The sequence below is a fragment of the Arachis hypogaea genome, chromosome 5 (assembly GCF_003086295.3).
Source record: "Arachis hypogaea cultivar Tifrunner chromosome 5, arahy.Tifrunner.gnm2.J5K5, whole genome shotgun sequence".
In the NCBI taxonomy this organism is placed as follows: domain Eukaryota; kingdom Viridiplantae; phylum Streptophyta; class Magnoliopsida; order Fabales; family Fabaceae; genus Arachis; species Arachis hypogaea.
The window spans coordinates 102,656,390-102,671,219 of record NC_092040.1 but is presented as its reverse complement, the minus strand read 5'-3'; the positions used below and the strand labels follow the sequence as shown (position 1 = coordinate 102,671,219).

The 14,830-nt window shown below is 31.8% G+C and overlaps 1 protein-coding gene across 1 annotated transcript; it reads right to left on the bottom strand.

Annotated features, from left to right (window-relative positions):
* Window positions 1-12,933: 12,933 nt before the first annotated feature.
* LOC140173262 (NDR1/HIN1-like protein 10) lies at window positions 12,934-13,284 on the bottom strand. Its single transcript, XM_072196078.1, has one exon. The coding sequence runs from the start codon at window positions 13,282-13,284 to the stop codon at window positions 12,934-12,936; it is 351 nt and encodes a 116-aa protein (XP_072052179.1).
* Window positions 13,285-14,830: the final 1,546 nt, after the last annotated feature.

The following is a 14,830-nucleotide window of genomic DNA, read 5'->3' as shown; positions in this document are numbered from 1 at the left end:
CTAAATCCCTAAAATCCTAAAATCTAAACCCTAAATCCTACACCCTAAAACCTAAACCCTAAACCCTGAACCCGAACCCTGAACTCTGAACTCTGAACTCTAAACCCTAAACGCTAAATCCTAAACCCTGAACCCGAATCCTGAACACTGAACTCTGAACCCTAAATGCTAAACCCTAAACTCTAAATTCTGAACCCAAAATTTTTGGTGAAGAAGCAGTAGAAAGTGAAGAAGAGGAGTTTTAAATAGTACAGAATGAACTGAACACAGTATTTATGGTGAACCAAACACAGTACTCATTGTGAACCGAAATCTTAATTACAGTGAAACAATTATATAGTGCTTAGAGAAGAAAACAGAACATATTGGTCTAATTTTTGTTAGACTCCTTTTTGCGGACCGAACCGAAAACATGAAAGTGATGAACCACCTCTTTAGTACTTACCGAACCGAAAAGTTACTCACATTTACTCAGAGTTACTCACAATTACTGACACTCACAATTACTCATAGTTACATATTATCAATTCAATTGAATTCAATTCAGATGTAGATCACCTCAATCCATTCAATTCACTTCAAATAAAATTAGAAATTTCATTCCATTAAATTTGATTCAGAATTCAATAATCCAAACCTCATCAAATTGATCCGTTTGAGAAGAATCATCAAAATCGCACTCATTCAACTGATTTAAAGTTGATTTATTCATTGTTTCAATTCAAAAATGCAGATCGAAAAAGAAAACGAAGAAGAAAATGAACGACGAAGATAATTGCGTTGAATTAATCCAGATCCATAATACAGAGAAGAAAACGCGAAAAAGGAGAACAACAAATTTAATTAGGTTGAAGAAGAAGAAGAAGAAGAAGAAGAAGAAGAAGAAGAGGAGGTTTACATTGTATGAAAAAATTTACGTTGAGAAACGTTGATAACGCAAAATAAAAATTCATTATCTAGATTATAAGAGGGGCATATAAAACAAACAAAAGTATAAAGCGTAGAATGAAAATTATATAGATTCTATCCATATAATTTTTACATGGATATAGAACTTTTCTCTTTTTCTAACTATTTGATTTGTTTCTACTTTTATTCTTACTAGTCCAAGCCCTGATGCATTGGATCACATACTCTATTTCTATAAATAAGTTCATTTTTTTAATATTTACATTTAATAATATCAAATTGAAATGCCCATTTGTGTCTAGAAATTATATGTATAATTTTGATGTCATTTTTTTTCTTGCACAATATTAATCGATAACAATATGAACCACTAACACTAATAATAATTAAAAAAAAAACAAAACAATTACAAACACAGATTCTGCTGTTAAAGGCAATTTTATTTTTTATATTCACTGTATAATTATTATTATAGTATATGAATATATAGAGATTGTAGAAATTTTATTTTTATTACGCTTGTGAAAATAGAATATCCTTATACAAAATGTTTAACTAATTTAGTTTATCAACTCAGATAATAATCAGAATTTTAATTAATAATATAAATTTTAAAAGATAACAATTTTTACGATACTAATAGAAATACCCTAAAACTTAATAAATATGAATATTATTTGAAAATAACAAAGATAACCACCAAAATTATTTTAATATTTTTCAAACATAATATTTTCAAATTTAATAATATATGACTTTATTAACATAATGAACTTAGGTTATTATATATTTAGTCTCTTTATCTAAAATAAATTATGGATTAGTTAACATGTGTCTTAATTTCTAAGGGTACATAATAAACTTGTTATTCGTAAAAGTTTTATTGAAAATATAAATATTCAGGTTTTCAATGTATTTGTTTTGCCTTTATCAAATAAAAATATTTAAAAATTTTTATTAACCATAAATTTATCATGTGCTCTAGAACACATTTTAGGATAATGCTATGGTGCTGAAGGAAAAAATTTTCAGCATGTGTTAAAACTAGGTGGCGTTGTAGAGAAGCTTAAGCGTGTATTTATTGCTTCCAAGGTCTCGACAAATTTTGCATGTGCCCAGAAATTAATAGAAGAGGACAGTTAATTAGATGTTATTTGATTTTGTTAATGATGATGATTAGGTTGCTGGGCTTTTTTTGAAAGTTCAATAAATATTTGGTAAGTAATATATTGCAAGTCCAAAAAAGATTGGGTGTTGTGATAAAAAAAAATTGTACAACCCGATAAAATGAATAATGATAATAATAGCACAGTAATTATAAATAATTTATTGGTACCCAAAAAAGAAATCAAGTCCCAAATAAAGTGTAGGAGGTGTTGTGTTAGTGGTGATGGCATATACGTTCCTATGTTTACTCTAATTATTGGGTTTGATCAGAAATCATCCACAACTATCTCAAAATGTAAGAGCCCACCACCCTACAAATAACAATAATAATGCATCTTCGTTATTTATACAATATTTAGGGTTAATTGCATGTTATATAGGTTAAATATTTTGAGATAAGTCTCAATGTAGTCCCTGAAGTTACACTCGAGCCTTATAGTAGTCCTTGAACTTAAAAGTTACCCATATTCATTCCTGAAGTTGCACTCCGGAATTCAAACTTGTCCTTCCGGCAATTTCTGCCCACCTGGCGCTACCAGAAAGCTGAGTTGGCAGGCTTCGTGACATGTGGGCATTACAACGGCTAGCTGATGTGGCAGAGTAAAATGTTCGGAATCAATTTGGTCCCTCAAATCAAGTTAAAACCCTAATCCCCAATTTTGAAACCCACAACACTCTGTCTTCTCTTCTCTTCGGTTCTCTGTTCTTGTCTTTCCCGTCTTTGAAGCCCGACTGTTATGGCAAACGCGAACAATGCAGTTGGGAGCTCGAACAACCCACGATCATTTGAAAGCATCATGAGGAGAATGAATAGAAACAAGGAATCACGTTTGCCAGAATGGTGTGGCTGCGGGTCGAGACCAGTGCTGCGGTGGTCAGGGACGGATTCTAATCCAGAGAGACCGTTCCTGAGTTTCCCAAACTACAATGTAAGTATTATTGTTGTTGATTGCTGTATTTATGGATATAAAATTTGCTGACTGAATTTTCTTGGCTGTGCAGACTATGGGTAAGAAATGGTGTGGATTATTTTTGTGGGTTGATAAAGTTTTGAAAGAAGATGTCATAGCATGTGATGAAAGAACAAGGCATTCAGTTGACAATGAAGAATAGAAGATGAAGATTGCTTGGAAGTTTGGTAGATTAGAGGCTGAAATTAGGGTTTTAAAAATGGGGGAGATTTTGATGTTTGTGTTCATGTTGTTGATTGTAGTTGGTGTTCTTGTATTAAAGTTGGATAGACAACAGGGTCAACTGTATCTAGCCAAAAACAAATGACATGCATGTTATATGCATATGTTGTTCATGTACTTGTTCCTGTCCTTTTGTTTGAAAGAAATGCAAATTAAAGTGTTTGATTATATGCATACTTCTATTCAATGAAATGGAAATGGACAGGGTCTGAATTACTCTTAATTCTGTAACACAGGACAAAATATAACCAAAAAGATGACAAAACTCAATTCAAGAAAGTCATAAATTCATATTGGTAATGTTTCATCCAAAAAAGGCATTATAGAGCCAAAACACCAAGTACATCAAAGTTGTTAACATTTTGACCTCATAAGTTTCAGATACTAAAATCCCCAACACTAGGACAACGTTTAAGAAACTTCAGCAAAATAGATACACAATGACACCATGTGTCCCTTGTCCCTAAACATAATCATCTTAATCTTCATTTTTTGTGCCTGGGTGCCTTGAATCCAGGGGTGGACACAAACTTCATGAAGTTTGCAAGCCTTGTAGCATTCCCCTGTGTTTCACCTTGCATAGAGTTAGGTGGGGGATTCCTTGTTGGTTGACTACTTCCTGGTGGATTGCTACTCCCTTAAGTTGCTTTCTCATCATGCTTGGAGAACTTTATTTTTAGAGGGACCACATCATGAACTTCGACAACTATGTTGGTTGGCTAGCCATGAACTTCAAACTTCTCATAGTCTGGGTCACCAGACCGCATCGGGACCCAACTTTTTTATTCCTTCACTTTTATAAAAAGCTGTCAGACACTTGTTTTCGAGCACCAAAATAGTCCCTACACTTTTATAAGTGACATCAAACTAATCCCTAAACTTATGTAAGTGACATCAGACTAGTCCCTAAACAGCACTGTTACATACAAATAGGACATTATGAAGCATGTATAACCACCATCAACCTAGGAATAATTCAGCATATATAAATAGTAGCCTATTGAAGGTATTGAAAACAGTGTATCTGTGAAACAATGACCCAAGTAGGTATTGAAAGCGATTGATAAACAAAAATAAAAGAGAAAGTATACCTGAGTGGATTGAGCTACAACAATTACTCGAGAACTGCACCTCACCGAATAGACAACTGATCTAAATTTCAGTACATGGACATAAGCATGGGATTTCATAGAATAAAACTGAATAGTGGTTGGCAGATAGTTGCCACTCATTTGGTCATGTGAGTTCGAAGTGCCCCCATTGTAAGGGGCATTTGACCCATCCTGAACATTGGTACCACTGGCAAAGAATCCATCGGCACAAACTACCAGCAGTGGGCGACTATTTGCAAACTTGTCTTCTGATCTCTTTGATGCAATTGGATTTGGAACCATTTGCATAAAAGAAACAGAACTATCATGTTAACTTGATTGGCAATTGCAAATGTTAACTTGATGGATCAAACCATTAAAATTTACATTTCCTTTCCAATAACTAATCCACTAGTCCAAAGGAAATTCATCAAACAACTTGACTATTCCAATAGCTAAGTTAATTTTATTGGCAATTGCAAAACTTACTTTATAATTAAAGTTAACACAAAAATATCTGAATGTAATTTTATTGTACCATATATATGCAAGACATCAACGACATATTATATTCAGTTTAACTAAACCAACCCAATATAAAGAAAAGGAGTTAGGTAATCAGTCAAATTCAGAATCCATTATCATGACACATTGAGTTCGTTTAAGAAGATTAATATGGATATCCCGAATGAGGTACAAAAAATTGGTGAGCTACAAGAAATTTTAAATCTCAAAAGATCTTTAGTTCTAGTGTGATCGTGCAAGGTCAAAGTTCAACAAAAACAAGCCAGCTGTACAACCACAAAGGATGCCTTAAAATTAAGATAACTGTCTATCCAAATTGCAAAAACCCATTGCACTACTCTCTTAAATAGTCCCTGCATCAACATGTTCAAAATTATATCCTACAAAGTATCATTGCAGAATAAACACAACGAATAAACAAGGCACATGCTCACCCACAACTTCATAAAATAGCAACAGCAAAACTTCATCAGCAAGTGCACTAGTGAGCCTAATTTCCACGTAATAAAATCTTCACCCTGGACAGGCCTAAAATAAAGAGTTGCAGTTGCACACAACATACTACAAATTCTCTTTAAAAATATGCACTATAACTCCTTATTCAAGCACAAAACAATACTAAAAAACTAAATTACTAATTAAAAGGAACTGAAATGCCAATAGAGTAAAGCAACTACATTCAAATATGCAATTGGGTTTCTAAGTTCTAATCAAATATCCATCCTTTTAAACCTGATGAAATTGAACTCTTCACTGTAATCTGTAATCAGCTTTTGACACAATCGCTTAACAATTTATAACACTTAAATTGCTCCCTCCACCCACTGTTGTGCCAGATTGACAAAATTGGTACAATTAAAAATCAATATATTCAGACATAAGTTACATACAAATACATTAATTCTTGGATATATCAATTCGGTAATACCATAAAGGGACACCAATAAATGCAAACCAATTAACATCATCAAAATCTAAACTCATCATAAATTAATTACCATGACCAGTCTAACAGCTATCCTCAAAATCTAGAGAACTCTTCCAACACATACCTGATAGTAATCAACAGATCACCCATCTGCAATTTAAAAAAAATTATTGATCAGAGTCATTGTCCTGAAACACATTAACAATTTGGAAACTCCACAACTAACTGCAGTAATCCCTAACACATAAAGAACAAGTTTCCATATCATCAAAACATAAGAAACACTCCCAGTTTATAATTTTGTTGGCCAAACCACTAAGAAATTCAATTCTGATCAAACCCTAGCATAGAGCACAAAACAGAGGCATTCATACCCACAGATTACAATCGAAAAAAAGGCCTGAATTTTTGTGAATATTAGATTAACAACAATATCAAAAAACAAAGAAACCACATATTTTTTTCATTTTTGACTTACCTGTTTCAGAAAAACCAGCCTTCCCAACTTTGTGTATGAAGGAGATGACAACAACGATGCTCCAGAGCCTAAGTTTTCGACTGAAATCGGTGCGGTTAATGCAATCGCACATGTGCCATTGGTGACTGTATCGGAGAAGAAGAAACTCACTTTGTGTCATGTTTGTTTTGTGTTTTGAGAGGAGGGAGACAATCCGTTAGTGTAACGTTGAGGGAGGGAGATTTTCAGCGTGAAACAACGTCGTTTCATGTCATTTTGGCACCACAGCCAAAACGGCGTCGTTTTATAATGCCCACGTGTCACGAAGCCTGCCAACTCAGCTTTCCAGTAGCGCCAGGTGGGCAGAAATTGCCGGAAGGACAAGTTTGAGTCCCGGGGTGCAACTTCATTCAGGGATGAATATGGGTAACTTTTAAATTCAAGAACTACTATGAGGTTCGAGTGCAACTTCAGAGACTACATTGAGACTTAACTCTAAATATTTTAGGTTATGTATGTGGCCTTTGGATTTTAAAAAATATGCGAAATTATTTTTTTTATTTTATTTTAAATGTGGAAATAGCTAGACCTTTTAATTAATTTTCTAAAATGTTTATTTTAATTAAAATAAGTGTGTAAATTATGCATAGATTTTTTTTCTAATCTTTCTTGAATATGCCACTTTGACAAATGATATAAAAAGACATGTATATATAGCTAGGTTCACAAACATCGTTACCTCATGTATGTTTTTTTTTCTTACTAAAGATAGGGACACTCGAACGTACGACCTCTTAGGTGAGTATAAAAATATTATACTATTTGAATTATAACTCATTAAACTACCTCATGTATGTTAGTTGTTTGTTTAAGGTATGAATAATATATGAAAATATACTTTATGAAATTAGATTACTCATAATTTATTTAGTATTGTTTTATTTAGTACTATTTTCGATTATAAATGTTACTTTGATATGACTCTATTGTTAATTATAGTTAATTTTTTATTTATTTTGTCCTTTTTAGTAGGATGAATAATTTATATTTTAAAAAAATTACAACGATAAACATAATATACAACTATCACAATTACAAATTTTAATAGAGATAAACAAATAATAAAAAAAAGTTTGTACACAGCAAAAATAAAGTACAACAAAAGAATAGAAGACAAGAATTCAATTCATTTGGGACTTGATTTCTTTTTTGGGTACCAATAAATTATATATAACCAGTGTGATTATTTTTTATCATTATTTATTTTATCGGGCTGTATAATGTTTTTATCACAACACCCAATCATTTTTGGACCCGCACTACATTGCAGACCAAATATTTTTTGGACTCCCAAAAAAAAACCAACAACTTAATCATCATCGTTAACAAAATCAAATGACATCTAATTAATTGGCCTCTTCCATCAATCTCTGGGCACAGTGCAAGACTTGTCGGAAACCTTGGAGACAATACACACACGCGTAAGCTTCTCTACTGCGCCACTTAATTTCAGCACCTGCTGAAAAATTTTTCCTTCAGCACTATAGCATTACCCCACATTTTAAGGCATAACAACTACAGAAACTATAAATAACAATATTAATAAAAATTCAATAGTCCAAGCAAACCAACTACACTACAAAGGAACCGAAAAATTGAGCAATTTTTTAAAAAAATCGCTGTAAAACGGTATATCATCGGTTCCACAAATGTTGTGGTATAGGGCGAGGAAATTTAATTTTTTGGCAGCTCTAATGAACTACTAGCACAATCGTTGCTAATCAGATTGATGATTTTGTGGTGGTCTATAACCACCGCTATTTTAGTAAGCGGATTTTAAATAATAATTTGCGACGGTCACACAACCATTGCAAATTTATGTGTGTTTTTAAAAAAAATTGCGATGATTTTGAACTGCCACAATTTTATACACACGCTTAAAAAAAACTAACCAACTACAATAGTTTATACCATTTTTCTTAACTATAATCTATTTTCTTTACCTTATATTTATTAAACTTGAGATATTAACATAAAAATACTAAATAAACGATATTAAACTCGTAGATAATTCCAAAATATTAACTAAAAAATACTTATTTATAAATTATTTACTCAAAAAATATTGAACAATACAAAGGAGTGTGCAATATCCATTGAACGCTCTTGCAATACAAAAATGGTAAAATAAAAGGGAAAAAATAAAATGGTAAAACAAAAAGAAGATGGTCGCGGCGGCACTGGATGGTAGCCGGTGGTGAGACAGAGAAGGCAGGAGATAGGGAAAAGAAAGAGAGAAAAGGTTTTCGCGGTGGTTGTTCGATGAAAGAAGAAGAAGAAGGAGACGATGATGACGGTGGTGGTTCTGACAGAGACGCTGGGGGGTGATGATCGATGGTGGCGCTGCGTGGGTGGTCCAAGAGAAACTAGGGCTGGAGAAGGGGGAGTGATTCAGACTTAGAGCTCTGGACATCTAGTCGAGTGAGTGACGGGGCACTTAGGGCCGTTGGCTCTCTTCTTGGTTTGATTTGCAGCAGGAGGGAAACTAACCGCCGCTATCTTAGTTCCTTTTGTAGTAGAAGTCTAAACTGCTATCATAATGGCCGCTATCTTGTCAAATTGCAACGGTTTGATTAACAGCTGCCAATTAATCGTCGTTATCTTCCGTCCTTGTTGTATACTATTACAATAGTCTTAAACCTCAAAATCCAAATTATAAAACAAATACACATCGAAAAAAATTTAAAGCACACACACAAATTAAGCTCTAAAATTTTGTTTGCCAAATTTTCCTACAACCTTAATAGTATATAATTAGCTATTAGGACCAATCAAATTAGTTTTCCAATGTTGATTTTATTTTTAATTTAAGTGTTTTTAACTTGATTAGCATCTAAACTATATTTTCATATCTTTGTCATTGTATTACACTGAAGGTCCTAATCCTAAATGAAAGATGTTTTAACATTGAATACATTATCAAGTTAATTTATGTTGTTTTAATTGGTTTGAATTTAATTTTAAATTGTGTTTTGCAACTGCAATTGCAGCTATATTATCAGAAGCACAATAAAAATTGGTTTAGCACTAGTAGCATTAAAAAGCTTTTAAGATGGAAGCAAAACGGAAAAAAAAAAGATACCCCAAGTGCAATTACAAGATTGAAAAGCTAGAATTCAAAGATAAACATGCATATTAGGTTCTTGTCTCAAATTCCATGATTCTATTTATAAATAATGAAATGCACACTTATCAAATCCAAATGACTATAAAATAACAGAAAATGTGAACAAGTTAGATGAAGCTTCATATGAAGTTGACACATACTTTAAATACAGAAAAGCAAACTGTTTCATATATGCAAATCAATACTAGTTCAATCAACGCTTGATTTTTTGTTACCCATGGATATTTGGACCTTGGATTAAAGAAACATTCACTTGCTCTATATGACGAAGAAAATCAATGACGTTGTTTTGTCAAAGTCTGCATTTGTGAAATGTGTCTCACTTAGAGCCTTGTAGGCAATTGTATGAACACAAAAAATGTGAAATTGTTTGCAAAATAACTCTCCAGGTTTGATACAAAATACATTAGATGGCTACATCAGTCCGTAATTACTAGGGGTGTAAGTTATCGAACCAGACCGAAAATTACCACAAACCGAATCGAAAATTACAACAACCGATTTGAAAATCGAAAAAATCGGTTTTTTTTATAAAATCGATCGGTTCGGTTCGGTTTTCAGTTGGCTTGATAGAAACCGAACCAAACCGAACCGAACATATGCATCAATTTTAATATTTTAACCATTTTAATCTTTAACCTAACAACAAAAATCTCCAACTCCTAACCATTTCAATGTTTTACGTTTATTATTTTAGTTTATTGACTATTTTGAACCTCTAATTATTGTGATTCATATTTTTCTTATTAGAAATTAAAAATCGAAAAAATCGACCGAACCAAATCACTGTTGGTTCGGTTCGATTCGGTTCGATTGTTGTAAAAGCAGCAAACCGAACGATTGTGTGTCTGTAGAAACCAAATATATTGATTCGGTTAGTTTTTAGTTCAAAACCGAACCAAATCGAACCGATAACACCCCTAGTAATTACTGCATGGTAAAAATGAAAAAATTTAAAAATGATGATAAGAACACATTCCAACTAATTCCCAAAAGATATAAATTTGGATCAAATTCGAACTAGTAACTAATCCCAATATTGAAGCATTAAAAAAACTCATATAAGCAAAAAATCTCAAATATCCTTAATCGTGAGACATATAATTATCACTATAAATAAGAACCAAAATGCCAACAGTAGTGATTAATATTAACATAATAAGGGTAAGTGAATCGATCAAGTAACCAAATTCTAAAGAAAGATCATTATTTATAGTCCAAGACCACACATATTGATAGATAAAACTCTTATTGTTATTTATTTGATCGATCGACAGCGCGACGGAAAAAAGCATAACTATACCTTAACAAGTAATTTCTTCTTAATAGAATTATAAATAGAATTTTATTAAAATGGATTCTAAATATCAAAATATAATAAATAAAAATTGTATTAATTTTATTAAAATTTTAAAAAATGTATTTAAAAAATAACAAATTTCACGAGTCTTATTATCATGATAAATATTATAAATAATAATAAATAAATAAATGTTAAATATACTAAAAATTTTAATATTTTAATAATTTTAATTATTAATTATTTTAATTAATATATTATATAAATTTTTTATATATAATTAAAATTAACGGTTAAAATTAATAAAATATTAATATTTTTAAAATATCTGAGTTTTTAATATTATATTATATTTGACATTCCATAGCATCAGTTGTGTCAACGTCAAACTTTTCTGGAGCTTTGAAAATGATCCATTGGGACCATACAAGAAACCATGATTGAGAGGAAAATATTTGAATAGCTAAGTCTATACTTTTGGTGTTAGGTTGTCGTTATTTAAGAATTAAATCTCCTCATTTTTCAAGTGAGAGTATTAAGTGTGATTTTTTTGTTAGAACTGTTATATTAATAAAAATAATTAATTTTAAAATTTATTATTTTAAAATGATCTAAATACATTAATCTTATTAGATTATTTAAACTCTTTTTATTATATATTATATATATTTTCTTATTTAAAATATGTATAATAAGAAACTACATTTTATAATATTATATAAAAGAAAAAAATTAAAAGATTCATTTTTACTAATAAAATTATAATTATATACAATTATATTATGTATATATTAAAATTAGTTACCAAAATCAGTCACAGTATAAAATATATATTGAAATATAAATACATACTAAAAATAAATTAAACTATACATATATTTATATATAAATATATTAGTGGCATATATATATATATATATATATATATATATATATATATATATATATATATATATATATATATATATATATATATATATAGTACCATCACAAGAGAAGTACAATGAATATATTTACATTCTAAGTATTTTAATCTTAGATATGTATATTATATTTATGGATGAATTATTAATTTAATTTGTCGCCAAATTCAAAGAAGTATATTATATAAATTATTTTTATGCATGTCTCTTTTATACAATTTTTTGTTGTTGATATTAAAAATAATTAATAAGAAGTGGAAAAAAATAAATTTTTATATCATAAAACAATATATACATATATATACACACGAAAGAAATAAAAGAAAAAATAATGCATACAAATTAGAAGAACTCAACAACAAATTTCATTTAATTAAATGAAATAGAATAATACAACTCGATGAGAAATCAAAGTGATACATATATGACACGAGGTAGGGTGTACATGGGTCGGGCCACATCGAGTTTGGCTTAATCTAGACCCGACTCGAAATATAGACCGGGCCTAATGTTTGAACTCTAATCCAATCCTAAACCCGATGAAATCTACGCACATTCGGGCCGGGTGAAAATCGGGTAAAAACCAGGTAAAAACCAGGTCTTTAGCATGTAAAAATCACCTAATCTCCAACCTTTATTTCACAATTCACATAGTAAAATTCACTTAAAAAATATAACAAGACCCAACCCTTCTCTAAAATTAAAGCATAACCATAATCAATACTAATATTGTCTAACACCAAATATTTAAATCAATACAAATAACACAATATTATGCATTAGTGTAAAGTCTTATGCATTTTAAACATAAAACATTAACTTATAATCTTATAAATGACTAATAACACAAAATATTAAGGTTTACAATATTTAAATTCCACATAAGAATAGCCATCATCCAACATAAAATATTAATTGTGTATGATGACCGGGCCATCATGCTGAGTTCGGGTGACTCGAGCTATGGCGCGGACCCGACCCGAAATAATGATCGGGTCTATCTTTGAGACCTTTACTCGACCCTAGACCCGATGAAATCACACTAAATTAGCCCCTAAGTATTCGGGGCCGGACCGGGTCTTCGGGTCGGGCTGGGCCATGTACACCCCTAACACGAGGATTTCTATTTTCATTTTTGCTTTTCTACTTATCCTACATATGGCATTATTCGTATATACTTATATTTATTTATTTATGCCATATATAATTGCAAATTCACATTCAAATACTCAAAATTTATATTTAATACGGGCCTATCCCTCATCATCCCGATCCTGAAAGAAATAAGGACTACTACACCTTCTAACATTAAATGTTGCCACTGGTTTACCATTCGAAATCAAAGGAACCCTGAGCCGGCGACACTTAACAAACTGCGAATTGAACCGGATGCTATTGAACCTCCCAAACTTAGCCCTTATCGTAACATCCAAATCGACGGCCAAGTCATTGAAAATGCCCACACTCCTCTCCATGTTGTACTCAACAATTTGCTTTGGCCCGAGTCGAATCGAGCTTTGTCCTTCAAACACGGCTTCTTGAAGGAGGGTCGTGTTCTTGTGACCTTGATCAAATGGCGCCAAGTTGACGGCAACGAAATTCATGTCTTTGTACCACGCGTATGCGGTGATCCTCCTATAGTACACCACCACGTTGTTGTTAGGGTTTCTTGCTGTGATTTTGACTTTGAATTTGTAGTTCAATATGGTGTTGTTGTTGGTGAGATTGAATTGAGTAAGGGAAGCATTGGTTACTTGGAATTTGACACTTGATGGAGATATGATTATCCAAAATAGGAATATTGATATAATGAAGCACAAGAATAAGGTGAAGAGTATGACGAAGATGTAGCAAAAACTGCACCTAAATGATCTCAAACACATGATGATGATGGTGATTTGTGATAGCTAATAACAATGATTGATAATTAATGATGAAGGTGGTGCAACATTTTAGTGGATATATATTTGTAGAATGTACCTCCTTAGCTTATGATTATATGTGTTTAATATGGTGTGTAATTTCTTGAGATTTTTCTAGGGGATTTCCTCGTAATAATGTTACAAAGCATATAGATGAAGCGTTGACTTTTGATAACCGAGTAAGGAACTCTTATTTTCAATGGGTTTGTCCATCAAGAAAGCTCTGCTCAAAGTGGAATAAGAGTATGAATAGTTAGACTTAGTCATAGTTAAATATTTATATAAAATTAGTATAAGTAGATAGAAAAATTCTATGATACTGATAGTGTAAATCGTCATGTGATGCTGACTGTAGGTGTCATATAATAAGACTGTAGGTGTCACATAATAAGAAGAATACGTGTCTGTAAGATGGTTAGATTGTGATACTGAAAGTAGGTGTCACACAATGAGAATAACATGTGTATGTACGATGGTTGGGTTGAGTATTGTTTATTCATTTGTTGTGATGGAGGATCATGATTCCCGCTTGAGCTTAGTGTCCATATATATTTGTTTTTTTTTTTTTTTTGGGTCATTACACTACTCACACACCCATATTTTGAGATTTTCTTAAACCTTATCCCAGTATCAGTATCAGCTGGGATTTGAATTTGGTGCAGCTTGATTAAGAGGTAATATGATTGCCACTTGGTGTCCATATTTGTTTAAGGAATTGTGTAATGAAAAAGAATTGGGTTCTAGAAAAAGTGTGGTTGTTGGGTCTTTTTTTGTAGAGATGGAACAAATTGTGTTAAGATAATAATAATTGGGTCTCGTTGAAAGCTAGAGTAATATCAAAGTACATTGTGCCAAAAATATGCCAAGAAAAAAAATGATCATTTTAAACAAAAAAAAAAGAAAAGAAAAGAAATGACCATTTAAAAAAAAGAAACGAAGAGGAAACTCATTTTCAATCGTTGGTTTAAGGTCGTCGTCACTAAGAAGTAGTGCGTGCAGCATCGTTGGCGTGAACACTACAAGAAAAAAGGCTTATCGGCACACTTTTTTCTTGCCACGCTTTTAAAGCATGGCCAAAAGTAGTCAATAGCCACGCTTTTATGAGGGTGCCAGCTAATTTGTGATTTGACCACGTTTTTTTCCATGCTTAAAAAGCGTGGCCATAGAGAGAAACCGGCACGCTTTTACGAGGGTGGCGACTAATTTGTGCTTTGGCCACGCTTTTTTT

Bases quoted from the DNA above. Each gene is read 5' to 3' on its own strand.
- LOC140173262 (XM_072196078.1), bottom strand. From the start codon at position 13,284: ATGAATTTCGTTGCCGTCAACTTGGCGCCATTTGATCAAGGTCACAAG.